At 50.9% G+C, this 12,815-nt stretch overlaps 1 protein-coding gene across 2 annotated transcripts in view; it reads left to right on the top strand.

Moving 5' to 3' along the window:
• The window catches only part of ARID3B (AT-rich interaction domain 3B), a 68,285-nt gene extending 55,937 nt beyond the window's left edge, over nucleotides 1–12,348 (top strand). Inside the window, exons 4-8 of one of the 2 annotated variants that reach the window (XM_006753726.2) lie at nucleotides 4,788–4,971; nucleotides 5,721–5,998; nucleotides 6,114–6,368; nucleotides 7,714–7,812; nucleotides 10,080–12,348. In XM_006753726.2, coding sequence (XP_006753789.1) covers nucleotides 4,788–4,971; nucleotides 5,721–5,998; nucleotides 6,114–6,368; nucleotides 7,714–7,812; nucleotides 10,080–10,234 — 971 coding nt within the window. In that variant the 3' untranslated portion in view covers nucleotides 10,235–12,348. Of the gene's footprint in view, nucleotides 1–4,787; nucleotides 4,972–5,720; nucleotides 5,999–6,113; nucleotides 6,369–7,710; nucleotides 7,813–10,079 lie in introns of both variants that reach the window. The other variant, XM_006753725.2, reaches the window with a different exon arrangement.
• The last annotated feature ends 467 nt before the right edge of the window (nucleotides 12,349–12,815 follow it).

Below are 12,815 nucleotides of genomic sequence, written 5' to 3'. Positions count from 1 at the left end.
ATCCCCAGTGGGAGATGTGCAGGAGGCAGCTGATCGATGTTTCTCTCTCATCGATGTTTCTAACTCTCTATCTCTCTCCCTTCCTCTCTGTAAAAAATCAATAAAATATATTTTAAAAAAAACAGAGAGAGAGAGAGAGAATCATTGCCTAGCTGCCTCCGCACACCCACCCTGGGGATCGAGCCCGCAACCCAGGCATGTGCCTTGACTGGGAATCAAACCGTGACCTGATTTATAGGTAGACATTCAACCACTGAGCCACGCTGGTCAGGCTAAAATGCAAATCTTTGTCATAGGATTAGCCCTTTGTCTGCAGCCTGATCTTTTTCTCTCCTCTGGTGATCCAAGTACTTGTTGATATGCTGTTTATCTTTTTTCCACATTTATTTTTTTTAATAAGAGAAAGTTAATTTAGAAAGTCACAGAGGTAGAAGAAGTGATCTATGGAAATGACAAAACCAGGAAGAAGCAGTGAGGGTCCCTGGCAGGGCTACACCCCAAGTCAGTGATGGCGAACCTATGACATGCATGTCAGAGGTGACACGCGAACTCATTTTTTTGGTTGATTTTTCTTTGGTAAGTGGCATTTAAATATATAAAATAAATATCAAAAATATAAGTCTTTGTTTTACTATGGTTGCAAATATCAAAAAATTTCTATATGTGACACGGCACCAGAGTTAAGTTAGAGTTTTTCAAAATGCTGACACGCCGAGCTCAAAAGGTTCGCCATCACTGCCCTAGGTCCTGAGCCCTCACCCCTGACCAGTAGGCAGAAAGGCAGCCATGTGACTGTCTGGGATCCTGCTCCCTGATTGCTTCTCGTCTTCATTGGAAAGTACCCATTCTCTCCTGGGGAGGAAGTGGCCCTCCCTCCAGCACTCTCACCATCCCCATCTTTATCTCTAGAGCCAGAGGAGGCTGTTTTCTCTCTCTTCCCACCTCTTTCCCCAGCTCTGTCTTCATAGTCTGAGTGGTAGGAAGGAGTGCCAAGTGCCAGGGGATAGTGTTTGGCTCATCTACACAGGAAGCTCCTGATCATGGCTTTGGCCTGCTGGTGCAATGCCCACCAGCATTCCCACCACCAAGGGTTAAAGCCCAGGAACCCCACAGCTTCCCTGCATCCAGGTCCTCATAAAAGCCTTTTCTACATAGCCCCTGGGCTGCCTCAGGCTCCCGGGCAGAAATCTGATAAGGATCCTCTTTGTTGGGACTGTCAGTCTCCTTTATTGAGGAGGGAACTGGAGAACAGCAGCATTTCTTGGGGTTGGGATACTGATAAGGCCCTGGATTCCTGTCAGAGGGAGGATGATTAATTACTCTGAATCCTGGCTCTTGCTTTGATACCAATGACTGACAGTTCACAGGCTTCCCCATCAGATGCTCATGCCCCTTCTGAGAGGCTAGATGGGGCTGAGATTCAGCCTCCTGCTAGGCCAACACTAGTGACCTGCAAGGAGCTCTTTGCTTCTTTCCTGGTTCTAGGCAGGATGCTCTCGTATTTGTCATGGGAAGAGGCCTGTCCCCTCTGAGGTGAAGAGCCTCCTTAGTTTTATAATCCAGCCAGAGAGCAGTCCTGAGACAAAGAAATGAGCCCTTCCCCTCAAGGCTGGGAAAGAAACATTGCTTGTGGCCTTGAACTTCACAGATGGTCCTAAGCCACCCAAAGCTCTGCACAGAAGATCTCAAACCCTCCATCTCAAGGTCACTTGGCAACATTATTTCATAATTCAGGCAACTCCTAAAATCAGGTCACCCTCCCTTTGGTAATAATCACAACTATCAATTTTTGTTTTTAAGTTTTTATTCATGGTCTCATAGGACTTTAGAGCTGAAAGTCATCTAATCCAAAATCGTCATTTCACAGATGGAGAAAATAGGCATGACTATGTCATTCTCCCACCCCCACACCAGTATGATGTATTGTTCTCTTTTTTATTCAGGCAGGGTAAACTCAGCTAAAAGGCCTCTCTCCGTCTCTTGTAGTTGAGTCTCCTTGGGACAAAGGAAATGGCTACCAGGTCCCTTAGGGACAGAGCGGACTGCAGAGACTGTCCTGAGTGTCTTGCTTCTCTCTTAGTTCTCAGGAGAATGAGGCCAGGGCAGGGTTTGTGTCTGGATCATCTGGATAATGTGAGAAAACCAGACCTTGTCCAGAGCTTGTGCTTAGAGTAGGCTCAGCTTTGTTTCTCACAGTTCCAAGGTATCCACCTGCACTGGGAGCTACTTTTAGCTGTTTTGCAGAGGGCCCACCACAATGAAAAATGCACTCCTTTTCCTCATCCACTAATCTCTGGAGCCACACACGGGCCTGTGTGAGGAAACCCAAGATCCTTGTATGCCCAGAGTAAGGCTGGGCCAGCACAGATGGTACCCTCCACCAGGGTTCCAGTGCAGTCTAGCCTGTGATTTCTCTGTGAAGGTGCTGGGAAGAGGTCACTTTGGTTAGGTTTATGGCAGCCGTGGGCAAACTACGGCCCGCTTGAAATGAATAAAACTAAAAAAAAAAAAAAAAAAAAAAAAAAAAAAAAAAAAAAAAGACCATACCCTTTTATGTAATGATGTTTACTTTGAATTTATATTAGTTCACACAAACCCTCTATCCATGCTTTTGTTCCGGCCCTCCGGTCCAGTTTAAGAGCTCATTGTGGCCCTCCAGTCAAAAAGTTTGCCCACCGCTGGTTTATGGCCTTGACTTCAAACGCCACTTTGCCCCTTCCTTGCCTTCTCAGGTCCTGTCTCTACCTTTTGTTTCCTCTGCCCCCAAACAGTTCTAAGCTGAATGCAGTCACACTCTATGTGACTATAAAAAGGTGAATTTTTAATTAAATTTCTACATCTGTAACATTATTGTCTTTCAAAGAAGCCATCTCAGATGGCTAGACGTTTAGTGCAGTGACTATTCAGAGAAAATTTACAACTCCTCTCTGGGAGTTGGCCTTCAGAGGCAGTTGAGTGCATAGATTAAGAGGCTGCTGCAGGCATCTCACTGGGAGCCAGTGAGGGCCTGGTCCAGTGTGGTGGCTGCAGGCTGGAAAGGAAGACACCTTTGCAAGGTACCTCAACGGAAGAATTGGTGCAGCTTCTTAACAACCTAAAGGTTGGTGATAGAGGAGAGAAGAGGAGCCAGTGCTGCCTCTGAGCTTCCTGCCTAAAACCTCAAAGAATGATGTGTTGTTGGAAGAAGGAAGTAATGGGAAAGGGGAACTAGCTTGGGGGATAAAGGTGAGCTCATTGCAAACACTCTGACTTGGAGTGAGCAGGTCACACGTGAAGATGTCCTGGAAGCTTCTGGAAATATGAGTTTAGGGGGTCTGTGTGAGCGGACCTGTGAGTGGTCTTCATTGAGTCTCCAGGCAATGCCATGGGGGGAGAGGGATGACCTCGCCAAGGCCTTCAGTGAGCTCAGGCAGACAGGCGTTGAGAGGAGATGGACCTTGGTCCTATGCTGCCAGGAGACTAGCTCTGCTGCATCCTTAGGGTCTTGTCTTATGACAGGAGTAAGGTTGACTGTCCAGAACAGCACAGAGATAAAAGTTAACTAACATACAAGCTGTGTCTTAGGAACATACCAGCAATCCTTGAGAGTTTACCTATGAGATTTTGAATCTAATTCTATGACTTTGTCCTTGACCCTCCAAAGACTGCTTGGTCAAGACAACGGCCTTGGAGGCCTCTCCCTTCCTCCCCACACTGAGAAAGAGGCCTGGTCTTGCCATAACAGTTCCACTTGTTCACGCTCACGCTGCTTGAGTTGGTGAGGCCAACATTCCAGGGCTGAGAAGAGAATGCCATTCCTTGAGGGTTAAGAAGCAGGAGGAACTGAAACAAACAGCCCTTCTCTAATCCGCTGGCCCAACATCTACCAGGCAGTCAGTGAGGTTGGGACAGTGGGAGGGGCCAGTGGACAAGCAGCCTGTACAGTACAAGGAATTTTCCATTAAAAGGCAACAAGTCTCATACCCTGCCCTGGACCATGACCCTTCCCTTTGGAATTCTCCCCTCTGACCTCCAGATCATTAATCCTAAGGCTGCCAAATGACAGTCATCCATCACGCCTCCTGACTAGTGCCTGTGAAAGGCACTTGGCTCCGCCCTCCCTGCATCCCACCGCCTCATTAGTGGGCCTTCCTGCTCAGTGCCAGGTTTCCTAGTCACAGCTCTGGCTCCTCTTACTTCCCTTCAAGGCCAAGGGGTAGAAGCTGCCCCTCCCTTTCAAAGGCCAGAGAGGGGGTGGAGTGATTAGTGAAGAGAGAATTGTGGAGTGGCTTTTCACGGCCCTGGAAACTTGTGTTTCCTGCAGCTCCTTGATATGGTGGGGACACAGCAGGAGAGGAAGGAGGGAGCAGTTATCCAGGGGATGAACCAGGCGGGAGCTCCCCTGTCTAGGGCGTCAGGGCTCCTTGAGAAGGGGCCGACTGGCACGTGAAGGCTGCAGAGGAATGAGCTGCCACATCATTAAGGAAGAATCTGGACTCAGTGCTGCTAGGAAAATTAAAAAATCCAGTCCAACCCTCTTATTTGTAGATGGAAAACAGATCCCGAGAGGCTCCGTGTTTTACCCAAGGCCACACAGCCTGTGAGAAGGACCTGTCTTTCTGTTCATCCCAAGAGAAGTGGCAGCTAGTCTGATAGCTTCTAGGCTTTGGGAGTTTGAGTTAAATTATACTTCTAAGCAGATTCATGACCACATTTCCAACTGAACAAAAAGTGGGCATACACAGGTGTCTTTTTTTCTCTGCTTGAGGATGATGCAGCCCTCTGTTTCTCTCTTTGGACAATCACAGGGACCCCTATCAACCGAATCCCTATCATGGCCAAGCAGATCCTAGACCTATATATGCTGTACAAGCTGGTGACAGAGAAGGGTGGCCTGGTGGAGATCATCAACAAGAAGATATGGAGGGAGATCACCAAAGGCCTGAACCTGCCCACATCCATCACCAGTGCCGCCTTCACCCTGAGGACCCAGTGAGTGGCCAGGGCCCTGGGGAAAGGAGACAGACTGGAGAAAGGGAATGTTTCAACTTAGAGGAGAGAAAGGAAGAAAATTCCACTGTACAGTGAACAAAATGTGTGGGATTCCTGAGACAGCCAGGAGCTTTCTGAGGTGAATCCCTTACTAGACCAAATTAATGATGTGAGCCGTCATTTCCCGAGTGGCTGCATGCTGCTGCAGCAGCATTCTGTTGCTTTCATAACACTCTGGAAGTTGCTCTATGACGAGCAACTGACATACCAGTTAGGTAGCATGTCATGTCCTTGTTGAAAAGTTGAAAGGGTTTATCTATTGGAACTGTTCCAGCAGAAGGGGGATAGCGCCAAACCAGTATAGCAGGCCTTCTTTCAAGGTTCTTGGGTAGAGAATTGCCCCTGTCTGACCAGCCTGACTTGGGATGATTAGGAGATAAGGATCAAGACAGTCTTGTCATAGCACGGGCTTGGTTTCTACCAGGGCTCTAAAAAGGTGTCAAAATGACCATTGGCGGAGTTGCCCTTTATTTCCCTTAGTGAATGATGCCTCCACTTTGAGCAGTGCTCAGAACTGAGTAGCAGTTAGAGGGGCCTGGACCAAGGCGGTCAGCAGTCCCAGGCTTTCTCTTCCGCTGGGTGCTCCAGGTGGGGTCCTGTCCTAGAGGCTACTCCCACAGACCACGCAGCTCAGACGGGCGGTCTCTGGTGCATGTTTTGATTACCTTTGCTTGCTTCCTTCCTTCCAGGTACATGAAGTACCTCTATGCTTATGAGTGTGAGAAGAAAGCCTTGAGCTCCCCAGCTGAGCTCCAGGCAGCCATTGATGGCAACCGGCGGGAGGGCCGCCGGCCCAGCTACAGCTCTTCCCTCTTTGGCTACTCGCCCACTGCCACGGCTGCTGCCACCAGGGCCCCTGGCCTTCTCTCCACACCCAAGATCCGCTTCCCTGTCCTTGGGCTGGGCTCCAGCAGTGGTACCAGTGGCAGCAGCCCTCGGATATCCCCAGCAACTACTCTCAGGAAAGGTTTGCAGGGCTCTGAAGGAGGGGGAAGGAGGGAGGAATGGCACCAAGTTTCTGTGTGTAGGACCTGGGTGGGAGGGTGGATTGTGGGTCTGTCTAGCTCTGGTGCCTTTGCCAGGTGATGGAGTCCCGGTGACAACAGTACCTGTGCCAAATCGTCTGGCTGTGCCCGTGAACTTGACAGGCCAGCAGGCTAGCACCCGGATGGCCACGCTGGAGCAGCTGCGGGAACGGCTGGAGTCAGGAGAGCCCCCTGAGAAGAAGGCTTCCAGGCTGTCGGAGGAGGAGCAGCGCCTAGTGCAGCAGGCCTTCCAGCGCAACTTTTTCAGCATGGCCCGGCAGCTACCCATGAAGATCCGGGTCACCGGCAGGGGTGTGTGTGGCTTGGACCCTTTCAGGGGCCCATCACATCCCATAGGACTGGAGTGGCGCTCCTCCAGATAGATCTCAGTTCACCAAGCCAAGGTCATTTTCTAGAGGAGCAGAAATTGCCTCAGGCAGTGCCCTATTCTTTAGCAATAAGAAGAAGCAGTGCTTTTTAGAGGAGGAACTAGAGAACTTCAGGGACAGTAGCTGTATCTCCCCCCTCTACTGCCCTCCTCTCCCCCCCAGCCTTTTCATCTGTCTAAATGAAAGGGCTCAGCCTTCACTCCAGTACCTTACCGGATGTAGGGGTTGTAGGCAAGTGCAAGGCAGATCTGGGATAAAGTCAGCACCTCTGTTCCTGAGACTCTGAGGGGCCGAGATGCCTCTGGCCAAGCTGCCAGTGTCTCTCAGAACAAGTGGGAGGAGGAAGCACAAGTTTGGCAGCATAATTGACACCCTTTCCCTTCCTCTTTGAATTTTTCAGGTGCCCCACTTTCATATCTCCTGAACCACATACTCCATGTCCCTTGTTCCTCTCCCCACCCTTCTCTCCTCACACACGTTTTCTTTGCCCTTGATGCTGTCTCAGAACAAACATGAAATAAGTGTGTGTGCAGAAGAAACCAGGTGTGGCGGGAGGGAGCTGTGCATATTCCCAGGCAGCCTGTCTCTCTCCCACCTTCCCATGATCGAGGAGCAGAAGGAGGCTGGGGTGACAACCAGACAGCAGGGCTCTGCTGTTACCCATTCAAGGCCAGGTGCCCTGGTCCTGCACGTGCCAGAGGCTAACAGAACAGGCAACTTACCTGGAATTCTTGGCCCTGTGTGTAGTGAGCGGGCAGAAGTGAGCTGGGCAGAGGCCTTCCACAAGCCCCCATTGCCCAGCTGAGATGAAACACCAAGTACTGGGTAGGTAGACCCTTTCCTTGAGGACCTCCCACCCCAGTGAAGGGGAAGGCGGTGGCAGCAAGGTGAGGACTCAGGCAGAGACTGGATCTTCCTGATCTCCAGTTCCCCAGCTGATGTATAGTGTGCTCAGGGGACGTTTGCCACATTTCTTTGAAAGCGCCAGCATACAGCTGTGAGCCAAGAGAAGCCTCCTTGCTGATGGTGATCCCTTTTTTCTTCAGAGAGAGTTGGGGAGGTGAAGTGGCTCAATGGAGAAAGCAGCAACAGGACATTAGCAAGTCTGAGTCCTCCTGCCAGACTTGATGCTCAGGAGAAGGTTATGTAGATGCTTTCTAACAGGGGGCCTTGGCCTGCTGTGGCCAGACCGGGGGCATGGGAGCCACAGAAAGGACAACAGAAGTGCCAGAGGCGTGACCAGGCCCTCTCTCCTTTGTCTTCAGCAGAAGACAGAGCAGAGGCCCCGGCGACAGCGCTGAACCTGACCTCGGGCAGCGTGGGGAGCATTAACATGTCTGTGGATATCGACGGCACCACCTATGCAGGTAAGGCTCTTGGGGCTTGAGGGGGGCCCCGTGTGGTGGCCGGCATCAGTGTAGCTGCCCGGCATCAGTGCAGCTGCCCAGCCGGCCCCACTTGTCACCCTCCTGTGGCACACTTTGCCTGGGTGGCTTCCTTGTAGGTCATCTTGGGGCTCCATAGGTAAAGTGGTTCTTCTGGACGGGCAGAGGCTGAGGATTGCTAACATGATGACAGATCCCCCTCCACCTTTGACAGAACGATAGAAACCCTACACTGAACCTTTTGGACCAGTGGTTGGCTTGCTAATTGAAAAAAAATCACTTAATGTGAAGAATCATAATTCTATATCCATGCCTTAAACATTGTATTCTAAATCCACCGTTATGGTCTTCTAATATTTGGGCCTCCTTTCTTTGTGCTTCAACTGTTCTCTTTCTAAACCTCTGTCATTCCTTTCCTTTAAAATAGATCAAGGACAGACACAGGCAAAGGGATCTGAGTGTGCAGAATTGGCCTGTATATGTGTGTGTGATTTTTCCTATCACTTACAGTTTTCTCTCCCTTAGTCTAATTTGGCAGTAGTGGTTGATTGGTTCGTTGATTGATTGGTTTAACCAGTCTTCCCAAGGCCGCCAACTTAGTTTTCATAGCAGCAAACCTCTTCTCACTCCTGTTTTGTTGGTTTTCGGTTGAGTTTGAGAATAAACCCAGCGACTTGTTAAGCACAGCTTGATGAGCTGGGGCTAGAAAGTTCAGACAATCTGGCCAGTGGCCTTCTGCCAGGAGCCTCAGCATTAGCCACCTGTTTTACAGAGGGCATGAGAGGCCTTTAACATCAAAAAGGGGGGTATTTCCTCAGGGCATGCTTTTGGTCCTTTGAATTCTCCTATGCTAGAGGGCAGGGCCCCCTCAGGGCACCACCGGCAGGCCTAATGCTCTGGGTCTCTACTGGGCTACCTGCTGCGGGCATCAGGGTTGGGCCAGAAAGGGACAGAGTTCCTGGGAGCAGCCTGCAGAGAGGTAGCCATGCCAGGCTGTCTCCCCATCACCACATACAGCATTTCAGAGGGCTCTGCCTGATATGGGGGGCCATCGAGGAGTCTGGGTGAGCCAGTGAGTAGGGCTGGGGTGCTCTTTGCCTTCTGGTGGTGCTTTGATGGTCTAGGACAACGGTCACCAACCGATGGTCCGCGGACCACTGGTGGTCCATGAGGTTCAAAAGGTTGGCAACCGCTGGTTTAAGGAAACATTTTGAGCATCGGGCACCAACTGGTGGTCCATGAGGTCCGAAAGTTGGTGACCGCTGCACTAGGAGGTTTGGGGTTGGGAGAGTGGATTCATGGAAAAAGCAGGGAAGGAGGATATTGGGGCCTGATCTCCACATCCTTTTGTCCCCTTTTGGGAGAAAGGAGAAGATAAAGCTTTTCTCTCAAAATGGGGAGCACTCAGAAGAGAGTTGAAAGTTCCCCAAACCTCAACTGCCTCAGTTTCTGTTTCACCAGTGCCCTTTCTCAGTGAGTTTGCAGACACCCAGACCAGGAACCTGAAAGTCTTTCCTGAGAGCCCCTCATGCTCATCCTGGCCCCTCAGAGCTGAGCAGACTTCGCTCCTCTGTGCTCTCTCCTCCGCTCCTGCTCTTCTCACTGCCAGTGCCTGGGTCAAGCCTCTCAGCTCTTGCAGACCTCCATCACCCATATTCCTCCCAAACCCACAGAGCATTCTAAAATGTACATATCACGAGACCCCTCCCTTCTTAAAACTTTGAGGGGCCTCATTGACACCTACGGGGTAGGAACTGGCTTCGTTAAGGGTCTACAGACCTCCACTACCTTATTCTCCCATCTCTCTAGCCTCATCTCCCTCCAGACCACACGACGGCATGGCCTGCAGAACATTTGCCACCTCTCTCTGCTCTTTGTTCTCTCAGAGCTCCTCTGCCTGGCACACCATTTCCCTTCTTCATTTGGCCACTTTTTCAAATAGTGCAGGCATAGCCTTCCCCTGGAGCCTTTCCTGACCAGTTTTCCCCTGCTCTCCGAAACCTTTTTGTTCCCACAGCACCCTGGGGACACTTTCCTCGGAGCATTTGTGACATTTCAGCAAAATTACTCTGCCCACCTGTGTCTTTGCTACCAGCCTGTAAGCATCTGGAAGCAGGACAGTGTTTGGGACTTATGTTAGCACCTGGCACGGTGTCCAGAGTGGGACCTGACCCAGTTAAATCAGTGGAATCAACGGAACCACCCTTCTCTCTTGGTCTGCTCACACTTGCTTCTCCTCCCCACCCCAGGTGTGCTGTTTGCCCAGAAGCCTGTGGTCCACCTCATCGCAGGGTCTGCTCCCCAGAGCATCAGCAGCAGCAGCAGCAGTTCTCACTGCTCACCAAGTCCTACCTCATCACGGGGCACCCCCAGTGCAGAGCCCTCCACCAGTTGGTCCCTCTGAGGGGCAGGACCCAGCTTCCACTCCCCACTCTTCTGCCGAGAGTGCAGGAAGTTGATGCACAAAATTTACCTCATCTCACGGATCCCATGTCAAATACCAGATGTTGAGAGTTTGGACATGTCTACTTGTCCAGGCTCCATTCAGGTCCTGCTGTACTCGGGGGAAAGGGAGAGGCTGGAGGGGCAGACAGAGCAGCGTTGTCCAATCAGAGATTGTCCTGGAGAAATGGGTGGGGTCTGTGGACAGCCAGCTTCCTGGGGATTCCCAGGCCACCTCCCATCCTGGGCACAGTGTATTGACAATCTGTAAACTGACACAAGGCTGGAGGACCTCCATATCCTTTCTCCTTTAATTTATTTTCCTTCCCCTGCCTTCTGCCATGATCCCAGGGTCACTGGTCCCTTCCCCTGCTCAGTGCCCCAATCTTTAACTCTCATGTGGGTCTGCTAGGAGCCAAGCGCATGCCTTCCTATCCCTACCTGCTGAGCATGAGATGGGACTTTCCTTACCTAACATATTGGTTCCTGGGGCAGGGGTCCCTCCAATTCAAGTCTTGAAGCAGTCCTCAGTTCCCAAGGCCCACTGGACATCTGCTAAGGGAGAGGCAGAGCCTTACAGGGCTGCCCAGGCAGGCCCTAGCCCCCACTTCAAACTGACCCTTTTCTGACCCTCTTGGACCCTATGCTTCCCACTTGCCCTTGTTGGTCAGCTGTGCCAAGAAAAGCCCACTTGTCCCTTGGCCGGTCTTCTCTTGGGGCCATCTTAGCCCTACCACCCCCAAGCCTGCTAACATCAGGTTCATTGAAATACCTCAGATTTGTAATTGTTGATGTTTGATTCTTCAGGAAGTATTTGCATCTCTGAAGTCTTTTTATGTGTTTTGCTGACCTGATTTTTTATTTAACATTTTTTATTATTATAGCACCAAAGATATGAGAGCAGATCACCCCAAAGCCAAACAAATGATTTGGTACCCCAGCCCCTCTGGCCCTTCCTTGCAACCTTAGTGAGGAAGCAGGAGGCAGGCAGGAGAGATGACTCAGGGATCAGCGCGGCAGGGAGGAGGTGGAGTGGAAGCCTGGCTGGGTCCTGAAACCACACCAGTTCTGAAATGGTCCTCCATCCATTTCCTGCCATAACAGGGCTAGTCCCAGCCCCTACCCCTACTCTCCAGTGGGGGTAGTATATCTCCCCTTCATTTACACTCCACCTCAGGACAGGCAAGCCATGGCCCTTAGAAGATGAGAGAGCTTTATCTTCTCTTGAGCCCTGGAGTGGAGCAGGCTGCTCCTGTGTTGTAAGGAAGAGCTGGTTCTCACACAAGGCTTTCCTGGAAATGGATAAGCCCTGCGGTATGTCGTAGACAACACGCACTTGACGTTGCTGGCTGTAGGAGCCCATCTGGGTCGAGCCCACACCTTGCTAACGTTCAGTCCTGTCTAGGAAAGGAAAGAGAATTCCAGAGCTTGAGCACAAATGTGCTGCAGCTCTGCTGGACCTTGTCTTCTCTCCCCCATCCCCTGGCCCTCCACCAGGGCTGACCCTCTTACCAGGCAATTGCGGGTGTGGGCAGAGAAGGGTATTTGGGACCTGGTGCCCGGGAGGAGCCCAGTTGGCTGGCACTGGGCCCACCTGAAGGTGTTACAGACATTTGCCAGTGTGTTTCTCAGGGGTTTGGTCACGAAGAATGGACTCGTCACACCCAGAGGACACAGGGATAGCACACTGTCTTTCTGGTCATTGGATTCGATCCCTTAGGCAGCTGGCCCGGCTTCCCCTCTCAGTGAACCCTTGCTGTCCTCAGGACAGCAGCAGGGTCTCAGCCTGAAAGCCTGGGAGTGGAGGCACCAGTAGGTGTCTCTAGAAACAGGGCCTGGGCCATGAGGTACCCTGAAGGCCCCACAGGCAGGCAGCCCGGGCAGCTCTGTCCCCTTGCCCTCCCCATCTTAGGTGTATTCTAGACAGAAAAACGTGATAGCACATGGGTAGCCCAGGCAGTGGATAAATACCTCAGACGTCTTCTTGCAGCAAGTGTCTGTATATGTTGTGATTATTTTCTATCTTACATGTTCTTGAATGTTTATATTTCAATAAACCTCTACCTCTTCACACAAGCGGGTGGGTGTTTTCAGTGACTCTTCCATGGACAGTACTAGGGAAGAGGCCAAAGCCTTCAGAATAAAAAGGGACTGAGGAAACTGCTCCTCCAATCCACTGATTTTTCCTGAGCCCTTACCCCTTCACTGCTCACCCATCCTTTCCCCTAAGCACTCACTCACCTGTCTTCTGTATCAGCAGGGACCTCTGGTGATGCCTGATCACCAAAACTGACTCCAGTGGTGTCACATCAGTGTCCTGGCAGGCACAGGCCTGGGGGTAGCCTCCATTTAACAAGCCCCCCGTTAAAACACTTTTTTTATTGATTGACTTTAGAAAGAAAGAAGCATTGATTTATTGTTCCACTTATTTATGCATTCATTGTTTTTTTCTTGTATGTTCCCTGACTCAAGGTTGAACCGCAACATTGGTGTGTCGGGCTGATGCTCTAACCAACTGAACTTCCCTTCCAGGATCTGGAAAG

This window comes from Myotis davidii, unplaced genomic scaffold (assembly GCF_000327345.1).
Source record: "Myotis davidii unplaced genomic scaffold, ASM32734v1 scaffold992, whole genome shotgun sequence".
Taxonomy (NCBI): Eukaryota; Metazoa; Chordata; class Mammalia; order Chiroptera; family Vespertilionidae; genus Myotis; species Myotis davidii.
Note: the sequence above shows the minus strand (reverse complement) of the source record. Positions and strands in the feature narration are given on the sequence as shown.